The sequence below is a fragment of the Pleurodeles waltl genome, chromosome 6 (assembly GCF_031143425.1).
Source record: "Pleurodeles waltl isolate 20211129_DDA chromosome 6, aPleWal1.hap1.20221129, whole genome shotgun sequence".
Lineage (NCBI taxonomy): Eukaryota > Metazoa > Chordata > Amphibia > Caudata > Salamandridae > Pleurodeles > Pleurodeles waltl.
In genome coordinates this window covers 374,349,895-374,377,318 of record NC_090445.1, presented here as the reverse complement: position 1 = coordinate 374,377,318, position 27,424 = coordinate 374,349,895, and the positions used below count along the sequence as shown (strand labels likewise).

Sequence of the window (27,424 nt, the reverse complement as noted above, 5' to 3'; positions counted from 1 at the left end):
TCGTATAACATCACAAGCTACTTATTAGCTGCTTTAGAGACATTGAGGTAATACTGTTGGAAAGAAAAGGGCTTTTTTCACCCACTGCCAGCTAGTGAGAGATGGGGGCGGGGTTTTTATACATTCTAGTAACCATTGAGTAGAAACCACTGAACTTTGAAACGAGTGAAGTTGCTGGTCTTACAACCTGAATAGGCCTGATCTAGGTGACAGTCAAGGTTCATGCTTGCAAAGGAGTCACAAGGCCATCTAAACAGCCACCTCTGGTGCAAGGGCTGCTCACCTGTTGGCTGTCCTGCCCTGAAGTCGCGTTCAGTCCAGTTGCTGCCATATAGGTGCTACCAATGGTTTTAATCTTCTCCACGCTGCTGAATTTGGGCTTCGAAAGCAACTGTGAGGCACAAAAGAAGAAGGAAGTTATGGGCCATGCCCTCAAGACCGATGATTGCTTGAAGAATACAAATTTGGTGTTATGCACCCAGAATGTCTGCTTCTGCTCCCCCTGAGACTGATATATGTTCACTGACTTCAGGCCTTTGTCCTCCACCGTGCACTGACTGTGTAACTTGTAATTACGGAGCTCATCAATAATGTCTGTTGTGGCTTAGATGTCATCTCACACTGGTTATGCATTGACGGGTGTTCAGAGTCATTAATCTAATGAGATAAGCTATTATGTTACCTTTTTGTAAGTTAACAGGTGCTGTCAGTGGTGTCTGATAGTGCAGAAGAAGTAATCTCCTGATGGTTACAACTAAGTTGATTCCTACTAATTTCTCTGCTTGAAAGAACTGTTAAAAATTACCTCATCAAAATCAGCGATAATCTCATTGAGTAGGCGGAGGCACTCCAGACCTTCCCTGTTGACATCCGATTCTGAGTAGAACTCTTTAAAGTCAGGAATGGAGGCAAAGAGGACGCACACACAGTCATATGAGTGATGATAGAGATCCTGCAAGGAAGGAAAGTCCCCACATTAGATTAGACCACCACCAGATGTGGTAATACATACAGAAGGACCCTTAGCACCACTTTCTTAATGACCGAGGATTCAAGACTGACTCATTGTGTCACTGCAATCCAGATGAGATGTCCTCTACATTCAAATTTATTGACCTAGATGATTCCAGAGGGTCTCACTCACCTCGTTCCTCAGGTTTTGGCCAATAAACTGCTGCGCCACGTCAGCTGGGAGGACATTTTCCAGCAGGACACGGTTGAGGTTTTCCATGGTCTCAATCTCCTCACGCTCCTTCTTGAACTTCTTCTTCCAGAGGAAGTCCAGGCGGCAGTAATACTCATTCTTGAGAAGGACAAGGTTTCTAAGTCAATTATTTAATTCCTTTCCATTGATTCCCCTTTCCCATTGCTGTTTGTGTAATGCAAACAACCCAACCAATTAAAACGAGCCTTCAAAAGTCAAAAGGTTCCTTACATCAATTCATTTATGACTAATTCCACAGAATAAAATAACCTAAACATTAGACAGAATAAAACTGAATCTGCAAAATAAAGGTAACTCTATGAAGATTAATATAACATCTTCAGATATTCTGTATCAATTTACAGAAAAGTCTTGTGTCATTTGGGAACTTCGCTGTTTTCTAATTTCATCTAAACTGTTTATGATATCTCATCATAAAGCATACAACTATGTGTGTGTGTATGTATAAAATGTAACGCGATGTGTTGTATGTAAAGCATTTCTATTCCAAAGACTATTCACTCAGTCAGATAAACTTCAAATGGAAATTCCAGTTCATCAACTTCTCAATGGTCCACCCATTCAATCCTCTTACTTATTTCACCCATTGCCTACCAATCCTCCCATTCAATCATCTTCCACCTCCCAGTGGTCTCTGCAGTTGTTTATTCCTCAATCCATTTATATTCCTTGTCCTTCACTCCCTTATGACCCATCTCTATACCCATCCAATTATCTCCCCTGTCATGATCTATTCTCCTATCCGATCATCTCCCCCTTTGTTCTATCGTTAGTGGTCTACCTATGCACTCATCTACTCCTCAGTTCACTTTCTTTCCAATGGTCCATCCATATATCCACCAATCTGATCATCTGCCTCTAAAGAGTTTCTGTAAAGGTCTATTGAATTACAAGCCATCCTCCCCTTAACTTCTGCTAATTGCCACTGATCTACACAACTCAACATCTACCACACTAACTTTCCATCAGTGACTATTGTACTCAATGTGTCTGCTGTTTATCCATCAACTTTCTCATCCATCCTTATTGCACAGAGTAATCTATCTGATGGTCTACTGGGCTACCATGCCATGACTTAACTCATCTACTACTGAATGGCCTTTCCAGTGATCCATCAATCCATTTACCCAGTCCATTAATCTATCCAGGACATAAAACCCATCCTATGGTCTGCACCTTGCCTAGCCAGACTTTCCACCCACTGTTTCCTCAGTGGCCCATCCTCCTAACACTTTATGCCTTGAACCGCTTATTTATCAAGCAATCCTACTCCCACTTATTTATGAGTTCACCCCCCACAAGCTTACCATCTCTCCCATCTTTCTGGCAGCTATGTTCATCATCTTGTAGGTACATACCTGTCTGGCTAATACCAGCAGTGTGAAGAAGAATATGAAGAATGAAATGCTCCCCATTATCTTTGGCTCCTTGAGTACACCCGGCCTTCAAAAACAGAAACAGTATGTATGATATTTTAACAGAACGTATTCATGGGGTCATGCACAGCCATCTTGCCTTGAGCTCAAAGAGCAAACAGCAAATAGTCAATAAAAATGTATTAACACTGCCCAGGTCACACATTTCAATCACAGTTTAGCTTATTCATGTGCCTTTGAAGCAGTATTGAAACCCCTAGGAGGAAAAGAATGGAGATTGAACGCACAGGCTTTCCCAAATGGGCTATTCATCTAGTACCCAACAGAAAAGTCTGGATTGGATTTCCGTGCGGTTTATAATTTACTGAACTCTGGTCTCAGGTGACCGAAAGTCTGCTTTAATATTTCGAACCTCTGTAATGCAGGGTATGTTGATCATAATTAGTAAAGGATGGTGTGCAGGTTGCAGACCACGGCCTCGAATTCACAAAGAAAAGTATTTACACCTGCAGTAGTACTCCTACAAACAGGCGCAGATTTACTGCTCTTTGGAATTCAGAAACATTCCAGTATTATAACTGGTATTCTGTGCCAGGGCCAGGCTTCCAGGCATACTACTGGGAACTTCAGTGATCTTCCCAGCTCTCCTAATTACGCTGTACAATTATGCACTGGGAAATACAGCCCTTTCGTCATTTCTTTTTTCTCCACAGGAAACCAATTTCCCTTCGGAGAAATAACATTCCCCACTCTGCCTCCAAATCCGTAGGTGATCCATATCCCTCCTTGAAAGGGGAGTTACCCAACATATTTGCTGGAGTAAAACTCTGACCATTTCCACGGAGGGAAAGGGTCGGATCGGACGTTGTGAACACAATTCATGAGCACACAAACTGACAAGACAAACCACACCCTGTTCTGCCTGCTCTCAACCCTTTTGCTTGATGTTTTCTACTGCAGATTTCCCTTGCGCTCATTTATTCTTTTCTAGAACACCTCTGTAAATTCTTGACAGAAGTAAATAAAGCATACATTTGCAGCCCAAAATGGCTCTGTAAATTAGGCCCCATAAAGGGCATTTGCAGCTAGACAAATCTAAGAAGACAGAATGAAACAAGACAACAGAGGAGGGTTAAACTAAGTGACCAAGGATTTTTTGCACCGTCTTTCCTATAAAACCATGTTGCGGCCCAGTAGGAAACAAATAAATATTCTTACAACATGCACCAGAAATATCATTGGTTAAAGACATATTGTTCTGCATCAGTACTCAGTCAGTTAACTTACACCATTACTCTAGGGTACTTATGATACACTATTCCAAGATGGGAGACGCCTTCCTGCCCAAGGCCTGTATTATAGTCAAGGTGTGAAACTTCAAGCAACAGAAATGTGTGTCAAGGCCTGAAGCATAGAAAGTAATTAGCCACCTACCATTGTTTCGTATTGTTGAAATACAGCTGATGGACATAACATTCGGAGACAGAGGCGTGAGTGTACAGGAAGATGACGTTGTAGACCACCAGGGACAGAGTCAGCATGATCAGTTTGAGTTCGAAGTTCATGTGCAGGAAAATGGAGCAAGACAGGAGTCCCAGAATGCAACAGTGCATATAATACTGCAACAGGAAGATAGGGGAAAAGGGTGAACAGAGATCAAAAATATTTAATGTTTAGAGTGGCGAAATAGACTTTCAAAGACCATAGCTATGACCATACAGTAAACTATGCAGCTGTACCCTTCCTGCTAATCCAATCGTGGCTTGTAATGCTTTTATAGATTTTATTTGACTGCTGGCAAGAGCATACACTGGTTTCACAGTCTAATTTGAGATGCCCTCTCATAGCTAATAACTTTTTGAGTAATGGACGTTAGAGCCTGCATCCGAACACGTACAAGTAATAACCTATATAGCTATCAAAGGTATTGTGTCTTTAACTTGGAATCCTTGCCCCATACTAGACCCCTTCTTTCTATGGATTCTTTTGACATGCAAGAGGTCAATGATGGGCGTTCAGTGAGACTCCAGTGACGTACAGGAGGTCAGTGATTGCCAGTGAGTGAGACTATATTGAAATGCATAATCTGAGTGATTGGCAAGGAGTGAGACTATGCGTGAAATATATAAAGTTGTTGTTCTAAACGAGTAAGTAGGGGTACACCAAGGTCGTGGACACAAGAATGATGGACAGGCTTACGAACGATGCAGGTGCTTTAGCTTAACAGTGACTAATTTGGGGGGGGGGGGAGGTACCTTTGAAAATGGTGGTTGCCCTACAAAGATGCTATACTGAATTAGATGGGGGGGGGGATAAATAAACTTACTCAACCTTCCAGGTCACCATATGCACAATGGCCTAGTCTCTTGCAATGTTGGCTGAATCACAGAGTTCACAGGTTGCAGACAGGCAATAGGTAGTATGAAACTTCAAAGCAAGGGTTTGAGGGTACTTAGAAGGTAGAGGGTGTTTCTTGTGTGACTAATGAGGATAACCTCCAGGCCCTATTAAATTCAATGCAAATAGTGGAACAATTAAACTTTGTATAATATACACTGGGTTACCAAATGAGAGACCAAACAATTGGTCATTAATGTGGAGCTCACATTAAAACGTAGGCTCTTGGACTCGGTGGCCAATGTTTATGGTTCTGGCAGTGCTGTCCCCATTCCCCTGCATGTGGCATTTGCGAATGATGTAGGGCAGTGGGGCCAATCAGCACGTGAAGCATTCTACAGCACAAAGTTGAAGCAATGACTGCTCAGCTGCTACATATATTGGTTCCACTCACGTTCACAATGAATGACCAATTTCAGAGGGATGGTGTAAATATATACTTCTGAGCTAGTGGGAGTTTGAAAAAAAACCTTAACTTTTGCTTTCCCCTGAAAAATCTGTCAAGATTATGTCACTTGGCAACTAACTGCCGATATCCTGGAAAACGTTTTTGAAAACCTTGGCAGCGTGTATCCCTGAGCTCGGTCATACATCCCTCAGGGCAGGAGGCTACAAGAGAATGTATTTTTAATCCCGCTGGATGTCATATTATTCTCTGCGGGCTCTCCATAAAATGTTTCCGGGTCAGTGTTTTCATTGTCGCCAGGAAGGAATAAGTGATGGCTTCACATAGTTTATGCATGTCCAAAGCTCAGGGCTGAGAGGAAGTATTTGCACTCAGTTAAGTTGCGCAGTCGAGGGAAGTCGCAGAGGGGAGCTCAGTGTTATTTGGGGTTTCTGAAGAGACGCCCGTAACATACATAAGTAGGGGAATTATTTTATTTCAATCGTATTAACGATAGCACGTTCACTAATACTGCAAACCTGGAGGACACTGCAGGGTCCAGCCTCCAGGGGTGGTGTGCCAACATTCATGACAAATCATTGTGAAGAAGCATATGTGGAAAGAGCTGGGAGTGCCGGGAGGGTTGCAGCTATCTGGCAGAAATTTGAGCCTTTTGAATATAATGTAGGATAAAATATTAATCTGTGGGATATCTTTAAAGCATCTCGTTAGTATTTCCTCGAGGTTTATTGCTGTTATAAATGATATGAGGAATTACTGTCGATCTCCTGGAGGGGATCAATGGATTAATGAATGCAACGATAAGCACTAACCACTAGCACTTTCTTGGTCCTGCATTTCAATTAAGGCTCAAGGTTTTTATTAGTTCTTGCCTATTTGCACTTTTCATCATCCTGGTGTAAATGTGGATCATGACAAATTTACTTTTTTAGCTGCTATAATTACTATGATGAGGGAATATTTTTAGAAGGAGAAGAATGGACGGGTTAGGGAGCCCTATTATGGTGATTGTTCTTTTTTAAGGCTTAATGCTGCTGTCCAAGATACGATGAGCTTCTTTCAATGTTTCAGAGGCTATGCCGTCTCTCTAAAGGCAATTTTGCACTTTATTATACTGATAATTGTGGCTGGAATTCAGCAGGACATTGCTCTGTTCACTTAAGTATGGAGATAGGTTCCTTTTTTTAAAAAAATCTCTATTTGTGTATCTACTTTATCTACTAAGATTGTGATTTGAATCATGTAATGTGTCACCCTAAATATATTTTATGGGTTTTTGTAAAGTATGCTGTAATATGTTGAATATACCTGCTCAATAAAAAAAAGAAAAAAAAAGTTCATGTCACTCAAATAATGAAAATAAGTTTCACCATGAAGACCAAAGATGGCAGAAGGACTAATTGAAGTTATCTGCCCCCATGTATCGCTAATTTTACTGATCTGTTCAAGAGATGCTCTAAGGAGCTATTGAAAGGGAGCTTCACCACAACTGGACACGGGTTGACATTTGTGCTGACCTCACTTGAAATGTTTGTTTTCCCAAAATCCATCAGGGTAACATCTTTAATTTGTGCATATTTCAGGCTATATCACCACTCCCTCAACAGGCAGTGGCGTCGTCTGTTATACACGGTTGACTTTTGGGGTATAGCCAGAAGCTGCATTTGTTTGGATCACAGTGAAGGAAGAGCTTGCAATATACAAGGTGTGCTTTGAATGAGAATTTATATTCTGGGATTTTCTTCAAACGTGTTTCATCCTAATGCTTATACGTCATTTTTTGAAGACTGAAAAATAATCGGTTGAAGCTGAGCAGCACAAATCATAAAAACAGATCACTTAGAGGTTTCACGGAAACGTACTCAACACTGATGGAGTGAAGCCAATCTCCAAGAAGATCAAGGACATCCCAAAAGGGCACAGATTCTCCTGGTTGGATAAGGTCTAATGGCTGGTTTAGTGTGTCTTAGGGGCACCTCTCTTGATCTCAGGACAGGGACCAGTGATGGGCTAGCATGCTTACTTCATTTCGGGTTGCAACAAGGGAGTAACTGGGCTTCCAGCTGAGGGTCCACACAGTCACAAACAAACTTGTAAAGTTGATGCATAGGCACGTGCTCGTGAACATAAATAATCTATCATGAAACAATACTGTTGTCACTCTCTAGTATGTCTGGTGGGGGTGTCTGGAGGTTATACCTGCCCTCTGGTTTTACTCCCAGGCCTCCCCTTCAGGGGTGGCAGACTGATCTCCATGCTGGTAAAGGGAAGAACAGCATGACCTCTGGATTAGTCGATTCCAGGGGAGAACAGGCACACGTCTCCACACATCCAGAAAGCCACTTGTGAGATTCCTCGATTTGCTGGAGTGGAGTTCCAGATTTTATGCTCAGTCCTTGGCAGATGGGCAAGTATTCAATTGTTAATTGAACTGAAAACTGCTTAAAACTGTGAGTTAACCAGTCAGGCTGCAGCTGGCTTTCCCCCATCTGGAAGATGAAGGCAGGCAGGTGAAACCATTCCCACCTTCATAAGCTTTCCATGCACTCTCTTTTTCAGCATTTCTATACATTCGCCAGCTTGGCAGCCATGTATTAATTCGGCTAGTGGCATCTCCATCAGGGCAACAGAGTAATTTACTGTCATCCTAGCGGAGAAACGGGTTTCCAGCCTCAATTCAAATCAGCCCCACAGTTTCAACTCAGATTGATATTATATGTACCTATTTACTGTAAAATCGATCATAAACCGCAAGCTTTTTTATGTGTAATTTATCATCCAGTTGAATTTTCTTAAGAGATAGACAAGATATTTTCTCACTCGTTTTGATTTTTCAGTACAGCGTAACTGTTCTAAAAACAGTTCCAAAAGTCCTTTTATTACAGTATTTCTCTTTCATGTACAAGACAGATTTCAGTTTTTACTTTAAACATTTGGCACATAAGTGAATGACTGTAGCCTTCTCATTACATTGTACTAAGAAAATTCCACTAGACACTGATTGTATTATGTTCAATTGTGGAAAACTGTTTATTTCACATAAATTTACTTAAGATTTTGCCTGTCTTAGTTGCAAGCGCTTGACAGCTGCTAAAATTGGGGTTTGTCTAGAGTAATAGCTTAGGAAACTGAGTGCACAGCAGGACTTAAGTATTCCTTCATGCACTGCACATTTGCTAACATCTGAGATGTGGAATGAGTGACACTTCACAGAAACATCCACGCTCATTAATGGGTTGGACCCAGTAGCGCAACGAAACTGGAGTCCCCCCCTCCCTGCAAAGAACTTGGAGTTGGTCCCCCTTCGGACTCACTCCGGCCAAGTGCTGTTTTTGAGCTCTGGGCCCCCACGCACAACAGGGGGCTGTGGGGGCATTTGTTACAGCAGTGGTTGGACCAGCCTGAAGCATTCAGGGCCAGTGATGAGCATTGTGTGAGACTCTATTAAACTCTTTAAGGCCATTCTTGGGATCTTCGTGAGGGGTTAGTCCATCTGCTCCTCTATTTTGTGAGGCCTCTGTTTCCCGGTAAACCTCTCCCTGCCCGACCACTGATTTGCCACAGTGTAGTACATTACTGTGGTGTCCTTTGGTGGTGGCAGCATCTCCTAGTACAGTGGTTCCCAAACTTTTGACTTCTGTGGACCCCCACTTTATCATTATTGGAACTCGAAGAACCCCACTAAATCATTATTGGGATGCAGGGATCCCTCCACTGAGTCATTACTGAAAGCTGGGGATCTAACCTGTTAATATTATTCAATTTTCTAAGCTGTCGCAGACCCCGAGGAGGCTTCGCAGACCCACAGGGGTCCCCGGACCACAGGTTGGGAACCACTGTCCTAGTAGATATTCCCTCTGTGAAGCCTAGGTTCGTGAATTAAGGCTGTGAGTTGGCATTTGAGTGAGATTACATTGAAGTGTATGACATAGTGAAGGGGGGATTAGTGAGATGCCATTGGAAGCTATTAGGCCAGTGATGCGTAATGCATGAAAACTCATGACTCTGCATGGCCTCAGTGAGGGAATGTTTGAGACCATTTTGGTTTGTGATGATGGGAGACAGTGATGGCAGTGCAGAGTCCTGCACAGCGCTTGCCTGGTACTGAGCTCGTTAACTTAATTTTGGGGCCCTATGCAGCATAGAAGGGATCGTAGGTGAAACAACCATCTTAGGACCGTCATCAAATGGAAAGGAAGCAAAGTAACAAATTAAAAAATCGTATGACTCACAAAGGGCAGGTTGTATGTCAAAATATCAAGGAAAAAATATTGTGGGACCAAAATAGCATGACCAAAAGATCGAGACCCAAAATACCATGAAGTTATGTGCTTGAAGTTAAACATAGATTACTACTCTATATTCCACATCTACATACTTTTAATATATATATATATATTTTGTCGAAGTCAATAAGTGAAGTATACTTCACAATAGTTTTGTTTTTGATATTTAATATTTTAGCCTCTTGACATTTTTTCTTCGATATTCTAGTGGCATACCAAAGGGCAGCTGTTTTCTGTCTGCCATGACTGTGTGAAAGCAATGTATATTTAGATAGATGGCTCTCTGCATTGTGGGTAATTTAATGCATCTGATTCTCTACAACAAATAAATGCAACACCAGGAAAACAGATGCATCAGAGGATGAATGTATTGCAACGGGCAGTTTGCGTGCAGCTCAAGGAAGCAAGCACCAGGGAAGAGGCAGCAGTCCAGAGTCACACCAGCCCAATGTACTTTTCCAGACACTTCAGATGTTATGGTGGCCATCAAGAGGAGCCCAGAGCTAAAGGTTACCAGTTGCTCTCCTGGAGGCCCACCAATACCCCAGTTTTTGGCTGCAGCACATACTGCACCTGAGGCAACAGGAAGGCTGCCCTCCACTGACACTCACCGGGGTGGCCATCAGTGACTGCGAGTCCAGGTTGTAGCCTCCAGTGCCATTATGAGTGGAGCAGGCAGCTTCAGGCAGGAAGAACTGTGGCAAAAAAGAGAAGGGTTTGAGTCATATGTGAGAGGAGACAAACAGGCAGCCATAAGGCACAGTCAGAGGTACAGGCAGCAATACAGACATAGGCAAAGGCACTCACAGTGGGATAAACATATGGACTAAAAAGTGCTTAATTTGTATATAAAAACGTGCCGGTGCCCAAAGCTCTCCTCTTAAACACGCGCCTGCTGCAATTAAATGTGCAAACATGGAATACTGAGGCAGCATAATACTGAAGCCATCTCAGGCCTCTTCAATCCATTTACAGCCACTCCCTGCCCCTTCAGTTTACTCTTGCAGCGTTCTCCCATTGCAACGCTTTTTCGTTTTTCTCTTCCTCCGCCTTTCTCATATGTGTCTTTTACTGGCAGTAAATGCTTGAAGCAGAAAATAAGTGCCGGCCCTCAAAAAAAGTGGTGGTGCTCCGCACCAGAAACAACAAGCACAACTTAAGCACTGGGGCTAACTAGATAGGCAAGCAGAGACATAGATACAAACAATCCGGCTCAGAAAATGAGACAGAGGGGTAACTAGACACATCAGAACTAGTAGACAGGCTGAGACACAGTGTTTGTTAGACAAGTACAGCAAAGAGAGAGAGAAAAGCGAGCAATTACAGAGCAAGAGTTAAGAACAGATCAAGTCAGGAATAGATAGAGGACAGATAAGAAGTAGGACAGTCGGACACAAGTAGAGGAAATAAGCAAAGGGGACAGGTAAACAGGCGCGGTGAGAGGAACTGACAGGCGCTGTCAGAAAGACACACAGATAAGGGACAGATGGTCAAACACATTGACAGGATATGCCTTCACAGACCGAGTGAGGCAGAGCCACAGACAGTGGGCAGATACAGGGGCAGACAAAAAGACAGGTCGGCACAGAGAGCAGGCGGGCACTCAGGCCCTGTCAGAGGGACAAAGAGGGGATAGGCACAGGGACAGACGAAAGCATGGATGTAACATTATTATCCAAGCACAGAGACTCATGTGAGGGGGCGGGGCCAAAGCACAGTCTGCGCATGCCCAGGTGAAAAGGCCCACGCGCTCTCCACGCCTCAGCACACCACCGCCCAAACCCGCGCCACTTTATATGCGGGTAAAAAGCGGAAACCCTTTCGCCAGCAAAACAACTTGAGGCATGCGGTACAATACTTGTTTATATTCAAAGCGGATTAAGGAAATGTAGCACCGGTCTGCGCCTCTGCGTCCAGTCTGCCTGCCATTCTAACAGTTATGTACTCCAGAGGGATTAACCACTCGACGAGCCGCCACTTAACCCTCTTCTGCTGCTGTGACAGCGATTTGCAACTCTTCGTCGGCAAGGATTAGAATGTCTGAATCCTCCGATTTACAGGAAAAAAAACAAAGCCTTTCCAATTAGAACAGTTAAAATAAGTTACCTTGAACGTGTGTCATCTGAATATGTATGTACATGCCTACTCCCTCATGTTGATTCCTCTGTATTTGTCATCCCAGATTCACCTATGAATCCTTACTGCCTGTCTACTGTTCGTAGGATCACTCATGTCCTTTGGTTAATAGACGCCCACTTAGGGTGACCAGATGTTTTGAACAAAAAACCGGTACAGCCATTGACATAGAAATACGACCAAATGTTGACACTGCACTGACCGGTGCCAATATTTAGTTCTATTTCTATGCCAATGGCTTGAGCAAGTGTCGGGACATCTGAAAACTGGGACTGTCCAAACTGTTCGGGCAAATCTGGGACGTCTGGTGACCCTACGCCCACTTCCTAAAACCACCTCCACAAGCATGAGGATTGCTTCACATATGGTAGGTGAGATCTTCCTTATGAACACTTGGCTACACAAAGCTTCCACCCCTGACATATCTTCAACCATCCACCCAGACTATTCCAGCCACAATGGCACCACCTTGATTGACAAGGCAAGCGGGACGGAGCCATAGCTATCATTTGATCACTCCTCTTTCACATGCACCGTCACACCAATCCCACTACATACGCTAGGGAAAACTGCACTTTTCTCTGTTCAGCTTCACTGTACCATTTAGTACTCTGGTGCTTTGTTATAAACTCCATCAGCTTCCAAAATGAATCTTCTCATGTGTTTGACCATTTTATTATCAATTACTCCAACCGTTTGTTTCTTGGCGACTTTAATCTTCATTTGGATGATCTTAATTCCCAAGGTTCTCTTGGCCTCATTAACTCTCGGACTGTTACGTAAAACCACACTTTTAGCTCGTACAACTGGCCAGCTCCTTGACCACATTTTTTCAAGCCTCAGTGACAATTCTCTTTTCCCTTCTTTTCTGCTTACATGGACCAATCACCTACCTGCTCCTTTTACTCTTCCCTCTTCATGCCCAACAGCACTCCAATCCCGAAAGTTCCACCTCGCTGCCATCGCTATAATCGCACTGACCAATCTCACATTGCCCTTCATAAAGTTCTTCCTACCTGGTCCCCTGACATTTGCATCTATGCCGACCTCTTCAATACATGTATCTCTGGGTCTCATGGCTGTTCAGAGTAATTGATGCAGTGGGCAATGGAGCCTTTGCAACATACGTTTTGGCACAAAAAATATAAATCAAGTTTGAAAAAAATATTGCTTGCTCCCTCTATTATGCCAGTAAAATTAGCACTGAAAGCAGCTCCACCCAGGAATTGTTTAGGGTTGTTAAAGGCCTTTTTTCCCACCACAGCCAGCAGCTATGCAATTCACCCTGGTCATGAATTATGTCAAGATCTCACATATTTCGTTATTACTGTCCTCTCGGGTTTTTCAACATGTTTTAGGCTAGTGGTGCATACCATTCCGGTTGCTAGGCTTCTTCTGTTACCACCAAGATTGACTGATTTTACACATTAGGATTATTATACTTGGGCATCTTGCCTACACTTAAATCTCACTTACTTTTTTCACTAGTATGATCATGTGGCACTTACTAGTGATAATGTTTTTTTGAGTACTGAATGTTGCCTACTGGATGTCTCATCAATTGATGGTTTGCATAATCTGTTCTTTTATTTAACTGTAATTATATATGTAATATTGTAGTGATGGTTTCCACTATATTTCTTTGCAGCCTTGAGAAAGTCCCTTAGGTTGAAACATGTTGCCTGTATGGATACTGTTGCATTAAATACAGGCTTATGAAATACTAATGTTGTTGGAACTATTCTTGTAACACTTGATATTTGTGTGCGCCGGTGCTCTCTTTGAATTGAGGTCCCCCCCCCCCCCCCCCCCCACTTACCACAGTACAGAAATAGCTTTAGTCTCAGTAACGAACGACCTCAGACTTCTGCTAGATCAGGGGCACTCTGCCTTTCTCATTTTACTTTGCTGTTGGGCTTTCAATAGTGTCTTCCACCCCATATTGACATGCTTTTGAAGATGGGCCCTCAAAAGTCATTCAACGTTCCCCTGCAAGAACTCTAGTGGTTTTCCTTCCTCCCTTTCAGGTCTTCTGACTCCCAGCTGACCTGCAGGGTTCCTCAGAGCTCCTCCATTATGCCACTCTTTTCAAGTAATACATGTCCACCTGCCCGCCACCCCTCCTATGTTTTATGCAGAAGACATCCACATCATTGTTTCCATCACCAGTCACCCAGACCTGTGTGCATCAAACTTTTGATCTTGCAGGTGTATCATTGCCCGCTGAATGAAGAACTACTGCCTTAAGTTAAATGGTGATAAAACTGAGGTTTTATGGCTTGCTCAGCCTTCCACCGTAGGTCTATCTGGTGGTGGCCTTCCGAGCTAGGGGATCCACTGGTACAGTTCCATGAGACAAACATTTATGTGTCATTTTTGACTAACATCTAGCTTTTGCCCTCCAGATTAACCAAGTTGCCAAATCATCATTCACCATCCTCTTATGCTTCTAAGGAAGATTGTCACTATTCTTCCTATACCCAACCGTAAAGCCATTGTCCCGTCCATGGTAACCTCATGTCTTGATGCACCACTACCCTCTATTTTGATCTTCCAAACTGCCTTACACAGGATCTCTGGGTCATTCAAAACTGCTGCTCAACCTTTTTCTCAACATGTCGTAATTTACTCTAATCTCTTCTCATCTTAAAAATCTTCACTGCATACATATCATATCCTGCACCAAATAAAAGCACTCAGCCTGGTCCACAGAGCTTTCTACAGCACAGCTCCCCTCTATTGCAGGAAAAAAAGTCCAGCCCTGTCTGACTGCCCACAGATTTTTCTCCTCTTTGGCTAAACTTGTTGCAGTCACCCCCATTAATAGATCCTACCTGGGTGGCCGCTCCTTCTCTTATTTGGCTGCTAAACTCTGGAATTATCTTCCACTTTCTCTCCAATCCTTACCTGACCATCTCTCTTTCTGTCAACAACTGAAAACTTTCCTCTTTCTTCAGTCTGACTCCAGGTCGTGAGGTCTGCTGGAGCGGCTTTCCCTTCCTGTAGGCACCAGGATGCCCTCTGAGCTTTTGCACAATTTTCAAATTTCCATGGCATAACATTGCATTTTATGAGTGTGCATACATAAAAAATATTACAATGAGGGCTATGACTTTAGTTTTGAGCCCCTTTTGCATCTCTGGAAATGAATGTGTTGCTGGTGAGGCAGCCAGAGCTCTGAACAGTGTGATAGGTCTGTGGCATGGTCAGTACTCACAAAGTTGAAGAGCGCCATTGTCAGCACTGTGAGGATGGTGAGCACTCCCAGTGGGACGCGCAGCCACGGACGGGTGGACAGAGCTGAGGAGATGGAGGGGATCCAGTGCAGAAACTTAGGGCCCTTCCGGATGCATCTCTGTGAGGAAAAAGTCACAGGGGTAAGGGAGAGATCAGAAATAAGAGATGGATGCAAGAATTCAGTGAGAATGAAAGGGAGAGACAGTGAACACGTTAGAAGGAGAGAGGAATAGGCAAAGTGTAAATAGAGAGATGCCTGGGAATTGAAGGAAAATAGAAGCAAGAGAGAGGGAGGGAGAGACAGACAGAAAAAAAGATAAGATACAGAATGAGTGAGAAGGAAACAGAACCGGTTAAGAGAGCGAGAGTAAAGAGAGTCTAGAAGCAGTCAGAAGACAGAGTGAGAAGGGATGTAGGAGAGAAAAGGAAGGCGGCAGGATAAAAAGAGCAGTCTCTCAGACAGAGTGACAGTAGTCGAGGACACAGAAATTGCGAGGCAATTAGAGAAAGTGGAAAGAAGCCATTAAAATGAGGTTGTGACTAGTTATAGTATCAAAATGTGAAGAAGAAAACAAATCTGCTCCCTGTTCAATGTTCCGCAAGAGAGAAATTGTGGATCCTTTAAAGCAGTGTGGATACAAATGGGCTGTAGAGGTGCAGTGTGAATCTCATAGGGCTGAGGTGTTGCAGGGATGGATCCACTGGGGCTGTAGAGGCGCAGGGTGGATCCCATTGGGACTGGAAAGGTGCAGTGTGGATCACACTGGGACTGGAGAGATGTAGTGTGGGCCCCAATGGGGCTGGAGAGATGCAGTGTGGATCCCAATGGGACTGAAGAAAGGCAGTGTGGATCCCATAGGGCTAGAGAGGTGCAGTGCGGAGCCCAATGGGGCTAGGGAGGTGCAGTGGGTATAAGACCCGGTAGTAATTTAAATAGATATTGAAACGGGCCCCTTTCAGGCCCTGTCTTAATGTCCTTGATTATACTTGCAAAAATACTGATCCAGTTGCTGAAAAATGAATGTAAAACATGTTATTGTAATTGTCACAGGTGTAGCTTCTGTTTATATTTCAGGTTTTATTCACCAATCTTGCATGTTTTATTCTCTAATCTTGCATTCCAAAAGAGTGATAGCTATTTCCAGGATGTTATGTTACTGTTTATTTTGTGTAGCCTATTTCCCTTGCATGGCATATTACTCTTGCATAGCGCATTATTTCAACTGTTTTGCTTGCAGGAGTTTATAACAGGTCACAATTGAGAGCTCTGGGATGGAGGCTAAAGGCAGTGCAAGTTTCTCAGTGTCGATTAGTGGGTCAAAAAGGGGTTCAGAGTACATGCTCACTTAATCCTTGGCCTCTGCAGATTGTACAGAGCAATGGTCATGTACTCCTGAAGTGACTGCGATTCTGTGCGTATGGAGAAGGTGCACAGTTGGCAAAATATTGCTGAGGCAAAAGTAAAAGAATGCAGTGTTTGCAGGTGAGTGGTTGCCTTGTGAGTGGCTGCCTTGTGTGAACATGGAGGAGATGGGAGGAAGTGCATTCATTAGCGAGTGAAAACAAGGTGCTGAGGAGGAAAGAGATGAGGTGTAAGATATGTAGATGGATGAGGTGAAGAGAGGAAAAGGGTATGTGTCCAACATAGACTGAACATAACGAGAGTGATGGAGGCACTTACCCTAGACCCGGGAATGTTTATTTGAAACACTGTCAATATTATTTACTAAAAAATCTTTAGTGTAACTTATTTAGCTAACAATCATTGACAAAGTCAATGGCCCTAACTGGTTTTAAGTGTATGGCGGTTGTTGTGTTATATGTCTGGATGCAATATCAGAAAGCTCTGAGAGGAACCTAAATACTGGTTGGGGGCACACTGTGGGATCACAGAATTTCAGTGAACATGTTTAAGCCATGCTCTCAACTACACAGGCCATGTCCCTTTTAGAGACAACCCTACCCCCCACCCACACATACATACACACACTTTTTTCGTCACATTTAAAGCACTGGACATAAGGATGGAGGAGAGGACTCACTGCCAGCTGTCCGGCGAAGCAGGTGAAGAGGATGAGGAGGAACATGAAGAAGGTGATGCCATAAGAGATCCCCAGTGCAGCATTCCTGTCAGAGAGAAAGAACAGCGCTTAACACGAGGCACCGATGCAAACTACAGCAGAGGAAACAATCGTCATAATGGACCCTGGTAAAAGTGTGACGGCCAGGGGTGTAGCTTAGTCAGTAAGGGGGGGGGGGGGGGGGGGGGGGGTGAGCTTCAGATTGCCTAACAGCCACGCTGGCACATAATGTTGAAATGCATTATATGACAAGCATGGCGCACAAGAGGGGCTTAGGAGTAGAGTAAAGACAGAGGAATGCAGCTTGGTTGGGGCAATAGGTGACAGACACCTCACCATACCCAACTAAAAGCCCCTGTACCCAACTATTTATCACAAGATACATTTGTTAGTGGGGGTGTAACACCCTACAGCCCCCCCCCCCCCCCCCCCCCCCCCCCCCCCGAAGCTACACCCCGGAGGACGGCATCTACATATATATCCTTAAAACAGTATATGAGTTTGTGAAAATGCTATATGTGTATAGTCATTGGTCTTTAAAATGTTCGGGATCTTCAGGTGATGGTCATTTATTGGGCACGTCAGTGACCTACGACTTCCTGAAGTCATATCAATCCTTCAATGGATATTTGCAGACAATGAGGCAAAGGCAGTTATTTACCCAATAGGTTTTAAACGATAAGAGCGGTGTGCCAGAGGAACACTGTATTTATTGGCTCCTATTCAAAGTCTGTGGTACTTTAGCTCTCTAATTCCAAACTGGCAGCACCCAAATGGTGACAGGGCACCTAGACAGTACAGTTGTTCTACGTCACAGCCATGTATGCATGTGACATAGGGTGACAAGGAATTTTAAAGTAAAAAAAAAGGACAATATTTTTTACTTCATCTGAGCGCACAGAATGACAGCGCTCATCCGGGCTAAGAACATAAATAAAATGCAATTTTTAAAGCCAGTATCATGCCTTTTAAATACATTTCTTCCTTATACCAGCTACCAACTATCCCTGCTTTGGAAAACATAAAAAGGCACCTCCCACCGTTTTTTGTCAACCCTCTCTAAATACCGGGAAATCTGCTGGGACATCAGGTGAAAAACCGGGACTGTCCTGGCAAATCCGGGATGCCTGGTCACCCTAATGTGGCATCACAACGATAACATCACACGGGTCGTGTTGCAACATAGCTCCCATGACGTCGGCAGGCGGCCAGGCCCTGCCTCCTCCCGGTCTGCATGTTAGCTTCCAGTGGAAGCACACACAGGTAGGAGAGAATACTTTGACAGCAGCAGTTGCTTGTGATGATGCTCGGTGGGATCACGCGGGGGGATGTTGGGAATAATACAAACACAACACTTACCTGTCACCTCTGTGTTATTCGCCACCTAGGTGCTTTTCTGCTTCTTCTCTCCCCACCCAATCGAGATGCTTCGCGCTCATGCTGTTACCCAGCATGAGTGAAGCACCTGGATTGGTCTGAGTGGCCTGAAATTCCGCTCAGCTGGGGTCTGAGAGCCTCCCCTGGTTCTTCAGTGCAACACAGCCTGAGTGGAGAGTTCTAAGTGCGGAAATCGGTTTGGCCGGACTTGGATGGCGGCCAAACTGACATGCACACTTAGAGTGCACACTACTCCTCCTCCCCCTGCTGCTGACGAGGATCGCCCCGCCCTGCCCTACGCGGAGGAATCTAACAATAAAAGTATAACACAATAGTTGTATTATAATTTTATTTTCTGCTGGCTTTCAGCAACGGGGCAAAGCTCCTCCGCCATGGTGGATAAACATTACTGCCGTTTATACAACACATGCAGACACTATGAACCAATCCGCGGGCTGGTTGTCAGAGCGGAGGACCAGTTTGAAGACAGCCATGTGAGTAACAAAGAATAGGCACCTCCCTTCAAGAGTCATCAAAATGAAAGCTCGTATCAGCACTGTGGGACTGACATCGCTTTAATAATATTCACCTTCAATATTAGAGAGATCAGCATAGGCCTGACTGACGTCCCTGTCCCCGCGTTCTAATTATTTTTTTTACTTAGGGAACATGGATTTTCAATCTGTAAATACAATGGACTCTTCCTTAGTCTTTACCAATCAGTAGGTTTCCCAGAGCTACGACACCCTACCCAGTAATGGCGAACACTACAAAATCTTGAAATAAATCATAATCCAGCAGGGGATGGATACGACGGAGAAGAGGTATCAAGGTTAGACTGTGCATAAGCATTTATTCAAATTCATGCATTTGACTTTAACATAGTATTTGTATATTTGCTTATTTGACGCCAAATAATTCGCGCTAATGTGCATCAAATGCTGATTCACTTTAAAAACACTTTAGAAATGCCAATTTTGCAAGCTGTAATCCTACAGGTAAGTGTTATTTCCTGGCATCAGTAATTTAATTGCACAAATTGTGCTCGTGAAAATACGAAGGCTAAAACGAATATTGAAACCGGAGTTGGAATATTGAAAACCGAGTTAGGAGAAGGCATAACGATATAAGCTTTAATCAAATGTGCTTGCAGCGTTTCAAATGTTGGATATTTTTTTTTAATTGCATTTGTAGTTTTATGTAGCACTGGAAATGCCCAGAGGGCGGCAAAGCAATCTGCAATGCAGAAGTAAAAGAGTAACAACACAGACGCAAGAACAAACAAGCACTGGCAAAGTCAATAGGTCTGGCCTTGGCAAGCTGGTGCAATGGGTAATCATGTACTCTTTATTGTAAGCATGTGCCACAAATCTGAAAAGTTAAAAAATGTCCCCTCCTACATGTAGCTGCCACAGGTTTTCAATACAAATATTACATTAAACACACCGATGGGGCTGTTTCACTAGTGATTTTTTTTTTAAACAACTGCCCTTTCTTTTCATTTGCAGTGTTGCATCATGCATTTTAATGTTAGTTGTGAAGGAGGCAAGAAAACATCACGATCGAAGACAACTGCAGTGTAATGTCACCTACCTAAACATAGTATAACAAAACGTTTAAAATAGAAACCTATAATAAATCCCCTTGCATCTGGTCACATAAACTGCAGGCAAAATAAATAACTGTTATTTAAAGTTAACATAAAAATAAAATAAAAAGTACACTTTGAACCACCTTTTACACTGAAAAGAAAGGAAATGTTTTCTTTACAGTAAAGGTGAACAAAGCACACAGGCTTTGTGCAGTCGCTCAAATTGAAGGGAGTCAGTGGGAAAAGTGGGTTGACCCATTGCCTCAAACTGTATGCTGTAGTGGGTGGAAGCAAAATGTGAATGAAAATTCAATAGACCATTGCATTAGGCCTACCAATGGAAAGCCCCTCTATACATGTATATTATGTATGACTAAAGCGGTCTCATAGGCCAGACCTGAAGATAAAGACATTCGGGTGCATTGTACAACAGTAACAAATAAAAGGCAAAGTAAAATGCAATTTGGGTGGGGGAGGGAGTATAAGCACATTTTAAGGGTAACTATGTTAAACAATTACACATATGGGGCATATATTAACTGTGAATGAAACATAGCTCAGCATTATATTAAATACACCATAATGAAATATATGATTGCTACAGAGTGAGCTCTCAGCTTGATGAGACATTTATGGTTTTAGAAGAAACGGAGGTGTCATTGCAATAAAATATTTAAGTTATTTTTTGCAGGCACATACAGAGGAATGTGTCCAAATGGGGGGGGGGGAAAGTGGAATTATTGTTCACTTGTAGAGTGCTTGATTCACCATTTGGGGCTAACAGATGTTTACTGTTACCCTACCGAGTGGTACTTGCAGGAACCTAGCTCTCTATATGGTGCACTAAAAAGAAGTACACCGTGCAGAGTCCAGTGGATCTCCAATTGGTTTCAAGAGGCAAAAGTAGATAGTACTAGTTCTCTATTTTGTGGTAGTGTGGGTGAGCACTTAGGCTTATCAGAGGGTAGTGTTAATCATTTGATGGACTCACAGAGGCAATAAATGAGACACACGCTCAAAGAATAAATCTGAGACCAATTTAGAAAAAATGCTTTTTTATATATATTGCAAAGCCAAGAACTTCATAATAAGGTAAGTATGTTTTAGGCATAAATACTTTTTAGTTGCAAAAATCAACACAGTGCAATTTCAGTGTTCTTCAATGTTAACCTATGGAAGGAAAACACATTCAGCAAACAAGCACATTACAACAGCTCATGGGACTGGTCTTTTAGACTTAAAGTGATTACTGGGCAAGAGTTAGGACAGCACCCAAAGGTCACTCTGGGCAGCACTGGGGCGGCGGGTACAGAAGTGCAGTATGCATTGAGTGTCCCATGTATTTCAATAGGGATTGGTTTCTGTGGATTTAGGCTTTGGCTTTGGCTTGGGGACAAGCCGGGGACAATCAACAGGTAAGTTGCAAACGTGGGGTGCTCAGGGATATAGGTGCATCTTTGGGCGTCTGCACCAGGGCCCAGGGACAACAGATGCAGGGGTATCCTTTGGCATCAGGTTTCCTTGTCCTGGAGGACTTACGGTTCGGAGGTCCTGTGGTGAGAGGCTGCAGGCATCTTGTGGAATCCAGGAGGGGTGAAACCACAGTGCACTCGAGCTTAGGAAAGCTGGGAGACATTGTTAACACCAGGGGTCCACTTCAACTCGGGCCTGCAGCAACGGGTGTAGTGGGTGCCTTAGGTGTCGGGTTTCTCTCACCACAGAGGCTGCGGGAGTGGGGGCATGCGTGTAGAAGCTGCAGGCGACTCCAGAGAGTCCAGGAGCGGTGAAACCACAATGAACCCAGACTCTGGGCAGCTGGGGGACCTTGCTGGCTCTAGAGGTCTACTCCCACTCTGTTCGGTGACGGGATGTGCAGTGGTGTCTTCAGGAGTTGAGTCTTTGCAGTTCCAGAGGCTGCAGAGTCCTTTTTGTAGAGTTGGTTGGAGAACAGATCCGCTGCTCACGGGAGAGTTGAGTCTTTTTCGAAGGTAGTCAGTCCTCCCGGGATTCTGGAGGTTCAGCTGCAGGACGAGGCATCTTCTGGTGCAGAGTCCGTAGAGGAGTCCAGTCAGGCCGGCAGGGTTGGTACCCGGTCAACTGCTTCTTCTTCTCCCCCGCCTCCTCTTCTGCAGGTGCGTCTCTTCTTTGTCCTTTCTTTTGAGGTCGTTGGTTCTGAGTTCTAGGGTTCAGGGGTGTCACCTAAATACTCAATTCAGGGGCATTGCAGGGAGTGTCAGGTGGCAGCCAATGGGTTCCCCCCCCTTTAGGATGACTCCACCCTTTCTATGACCACTTCTGTTGGGAAGTGGGCATAACCCTGGCCCTGGTGGCCTAATTCATTCCAAACTAAGATGGAGGCATTAAAAAAGTAGTGCCCTCTTCAGCTCGTCCACCTTGGGGTAGGGCTGGCATGAAGTAGCACACCTCATCTGATTAATTCCCCTGCCTGTCGTGCCGCCAAAAGTGAGGTCAGGACAGAGGGGTTGGTCATCTCCGCCATTATGAGAGACTTGGGTCGTATTACAAAGGTGTTTATGTCTTTGAAGCTTCCCACCATGCCTTGAGGAGGAGGTGTCAACTCCCCTGCCCGGTGCAGGCTTTGGTCTCTGGACCCCAAGAGCACTGGCTCGCACTTTAGGGGGTCAGAAACATCTGATAGGAGATGTTTGATAACAAACCTCCCTATCTTCAGTGAAGCAATCATGTAGCTGTTGAACTCATAGTGACCAGTGCCCTGCAGGTGTACTTGAAATGGCTTCCCTGGTCACTTACTAGGCCTGAGAATCAACAAAGACATAGCAGGGGAATATCTGCTTCTGCAGAAATGCTGTTGCATGTAATATAATGCACTGTGCCTTAGGGCTGTAAGGCCTGCTAGAGAGGTGGCTTCCATATATTACATGCAGTGTTAGGGGACATGGCACACAGGCTGTTGTGTTCTCAATTTTGGGAGCACCTTATCACGCAGCCTGCATTGCCAGTCTGCATAAGGTTGGTGCTGGGTCCCTCAGGGTGGCACAAGTTGTGCTGCAGCCCTGATGCGCCCTCTTTAGTATCCATGCCCTAGGTACCAGGAGTACCATTTACTAGGGACTTATAGGAGCTGAAGGGCCTGGTCACTTGGGGATCAAGTGACCAGGTGTTTTGTTTTGAGGAGGGGGCACTGGCACAGTGGACCTGGTCAGCAGGAACTCAGTGTACTCCAGTCGAAGTTGCATCTAATAACCAAGCAAAAAGTGGGAGGGCACTGCGAACAGAACTCAGCTCCCTAAGTGTTCTTTTTGTTAACCTCATTATGATTAAAGGCTTAGTGAATCCTAGGCCTAAGACTCCTGGAGTGGATGAATTACCACACTGAACCACCAGACATAGAATTCTGTATCATAGATGTGCTACTCAAAAAGGAATGGGCCACATCCTTGTGTTGCTTTTTTTCAAGTCTGGGGGCTCCATGAGAAGAATGTCCGAAATTTGAAGGGAAAGAATTCCCACTAAGAAAGTTGTTGGGCATGCCAGAGTCACGGACTTTGTGCACTAGGGATGCCATTTTCTAAATGCCTTAGACTTCAATCAGAAGCCAGTAGCGGGTGATGTCATCCAATTGCTTACCTCTAATAGCAAACCATTCTGCTGAATGCCAGGGCTATCACAAGGTGGGGCAGCCAGGACTCTCTGACGTGGGCTTGCTCTTTTCAGGACCTCGTACTCCTGATGCAAAACACATTTATGGAATAACTAAACACTGGCAAAGTCAATATGTCTGGCTTGCATTTTTAGCTATAACCCACACGTTTGTATTTCAGCAGCACCACAGCAGAATCTTATCGGAAGCGTGGCAGGTGAATGTTGTTGCTAGGAACGTTAAATGGAAACCATTAGAAGGACAATCTTTTGGTACACCGACAATTAATTTGCTGTGCCTTAAAGGGAACCAATGTGTCTTGCAGTGAAAAAAGTAACAAAAAAGATTGCCTTTTGTAATCAATGCATGCATGAGATAAAGACTGACCAACAGTATGGAGTGAGAGATATATGCTCCTCTGTGCTGGTCCAGGATGTGACTGATGCTGTGTCAAAGTGACGGCGGAAGGTGACTGACCCAAGCAATCCAAATTTTTAAGAAAGCTGGCCCATAGCACTCTTAATTGTAAACAATATGTAAATCTAATTGATTTGTGGTCAAGCAAGACCTAAAAAGCAATCCTGGCCTTTTAGGTCGTGATAAAGCATTATGGCATGTTCAAAATTAGGTGGCGCCAAATGCTAAAAAAAATGTTTAGTACATATTGTGCTCCTTGTATACAAAACCACAGTGTGCGTTTATTTTTGGTCTGGTCCCTACAAATGTTTCGAACATGCCTGCCACTAGAAAGGCTGCTTTCTGGCGAGCAAAATGTACTTTAGGTCAGTCTGTAAGTAGTGAATTACCATATTCGAAAAGAGACAAAACAAACGATTGTAAAACTCATTTGAAATCAAATTCTGGGATAGAGATGTGTATCCTTTTTTGTTGACTACTGGGTTAATAATTCGCATTTGACCCCATGTTAAATATGCCATTCAGTGTCTCACTAGCTAGAGGCGATGGGTTTATTTAATCTTGTCTGTGCTGAATGACCCGAAATTTGTTCTTAAGAAACGCTTCTGCGAGCCCAAGGACAGAAACCTATATCCAGCATGCCAGCGGGATGACACATGTTAAAGTGGGTGGGGTTTAATATATTTCTCAAACTTGGCCTCCTGACAAGAGAAAAGCTGAATATTCATTTTCAGAGATAGCAGGCTTCCCCCCTTCCCACCCCACCTTTGGAAGAGGAGATATGTTCTAGTGAATAAGTAGTTGACCAAAGAGTCTGGAGAGCAAGAGACTAATCCTCGCTTCAGCATTTGACCAAAAATCAAGTGATTCTGGGCACATCACTTTGTTTCCTTGAGATTTAAAACGAAGGTTCATGTCATGAAAAATAAACCCCACTTGATTAACACGCTGTCTACTCATCTCCCAGTCTGCCCCACTGAGCCACAGATGTTCAATGAACCCCTGCTTCCAGCGGGGTGTGAACCACATAAAATCAATGCATATACCCCAGCCTAGGTGAGATAACTCGTCTTGTGCTTCCTGGCAGGAGGCTGATGCTTCTCAGTGCTGCTTGCAGTTTGTAGGCATTACACCAGCGCAAGCGCCATCCAAGCATACTCTCCTTCCAAAGCAAGTTAATGGCCGTACCATCTCATGTCTCAACGCATAGAGGGGTGAGAGGAAAGAATGGGCTCCCTACGCCTGCATCCTCTAACTAAATATCAGTCACATGTGGCACACGTGGCTGTTTGAAAAGTGGAGGTCCTCAGTGTCCTTTGTGCGGGAAATACCTTTTCCAGTCATTAAAATAGTCACGTTTGCCATTGGCACTTGTGATCATCATATCATCTCATGGTCTTACCATCTTGAAATTTTGGCCAGTCCGCGTCAACAACCACGGGAGTTCAATGTTGGTCCAGGAGACCTGTTCCACTCCAGATTTTCTGCATAACCACTGGCCATGTGAAGTACTTCCCGTCGTCATCTTTACATTCATTTATGTGGATTTTCCGGGAATCTAGCATGGGGCTGGACCTCTGTTGGAAACCCGTGGACTAAACAGTGGAAATGGACAAGAGTGGTTCACCGCCACAAGGTGTGTGAGGAGTGGGTTTTAATTAAACAATTTTAAAGGGGTACAATACTACTTGTGTATGACTCTAAAGTGCTGGAGCCTTAAGTTCACAAACCTAAAACGTAATGGCCCAAGTTCACAGAACAAAACAAAAAACACTAGCTAGACATTCAAGGCCATCATCTAACGTTTCTAGAAATAATTGATCCAAGGTCCTTTGCAGGGATGCCAAAAAGATTGCCCATCAGAATCTCCATCAATAAAATTCTATTCTTATTAAGAATCTCCCGGGTGATTTAATTTGGGTAATCTTGGATTTATAAAATATTTAAAGAATTTAAAGAAACCTGTTCACTGAAGTTCATATTCGGCCTGCAATTCACTGAACACATAAAAAGCTCCAATTGTATCGGGACCATTATACCCATATATTACACATCAGATTGCCAAATCTAACAGACAGAGAAGACCCTCCTCCAAAAAAGCAGAGTATCTGGTATCTATTGGGGTAGTGGTATTTTCACACTAATCATAATGAGATTTGCAAGTTCTCAGCAAGCCTTCCACTTTGGCTTCAACCTAAGACAGAATGTCTAATTTGCTTCTACTCTTTGTGCAAGTTCCTTCAGTTTATATTTAATGTCAGTATCCTTCTCACCTGCATTCTTCTGGAGGGGCCTAGATTTCTGAACCTTGGCCAATATTAGGTGGAGCCTGGTAGGAATGTTGCCATTTTCTTAACATTCCACCCTCCGCTGACCAGTCTGCTCCTTTCATTTGATCTCTCGTCCCATCTCTCTTCTCTCTGCATTTTCCTGACTCTGATAAGGCTCTGGGTACACGTACTTCAGGTGGTGCCTGCAGCACTTTGTTGTCTCTCTGTCCCGACATGTAAAGCGCGTATTTCCAAGGACTGTGCTCCGGCTTGTCCCAGATCCTTCTCTAGGAATGCATTTTCACCCCCAAGTCAAGGGAAGGTTTTTCCTTTGTACATTAATCTCCCGAGGTATCTCACATTTATATAGGTTTTTTTCCTCTGCTCCCCAGCGGTACATATTAACATTTTGAATCTCATTGGACATTTTCACTGGCCTTAACCCTAGGATTCAAGGTTTTGTGAAACCCACTTCCTGGCATTCACAAAAGGTTTGTAGCAATTGCACTTCTAAGAGGGAGCAGAGGAAGGCTGAAGTTGCTATAATCTTCCCTCTGAAGCTAATACTAGGTAGTGGGCTATCCCACCTGTGGCCATTGTCAGAGATGGATTAAGCAGCTCAAAGAACCTTTCAATCACCCATTTGTGATCCAGAAATCTAAAGGGCATCAGCGGCACTAACCTAATCTCATATTTCGCAAGGTATGTTTGACACTGTCCTCCCCATAGCCACCATCTGCACCCTTTTCCTGGTTCCGCCTGTAAGTTTAATCTCATCTACATAGAACGGTGCCCCCTTTGCCATAAAACAATTATCACCAATTGCAGTAGTATGCCCATTTTTCACTGCCCATTCCTATATTCCCCTCCGTATCGTTCTCATTCTGCTCTACACACTGGTTACTCAGCTGACAATCTGGTGCCGCTCCTCCCACCGCACTTATAGCTTTCTCACCAGATACTACTTCATCCATTTCTGCACCATCTGCGGTCAAGCTGGCTA

General features: G+C 43.9%; 1 protein-coding gene across 1 annotated transcript in view; it reads right to left on the bottom strand.

The window, feature by feature from the left end:
- ADCY4 (adenylate cyclase 4) overlaps window positions 1–27,424 on the bottom strand; it is a 178,555-nt gene that overhangs the window by 17,466 nt on the left and 133,665 nt on the right. Inside the window, exons 16-23 of the mRNA XM_069238292.1 lie at window positions 17,106–17,190; window positions 15,044–15,181; window positions 10,302–10,385; window positions 4,036–4,220; window positions 2,584–2,668; window positions 1,145–1,303; window positions 806–952; window positions 284–391 (exon numbers count right to left, since the gene is read on the bottom strand). Coding sequence (XP_069094393.1) covers window positions 284–391; window positions 806–952; window positions 1,145–1,303; window positions 2,584–2,668; window positions 4,036–4,220; window positions 10,302–10,385; window positions 15,044–15,181; window positions 17,106–17,190 — 991 coding nt within the window. The remainder of the gene's footprint in view (window positions 1–283; window positions 392–805; window positions 953–1,144; window positions 1,304–2,583; window positions 2,669–4,035; window positions 4,221–10,301; window positions 10,386–15,043; window positions 15,182–17,105; window positions 17,191–27,424) is intronic.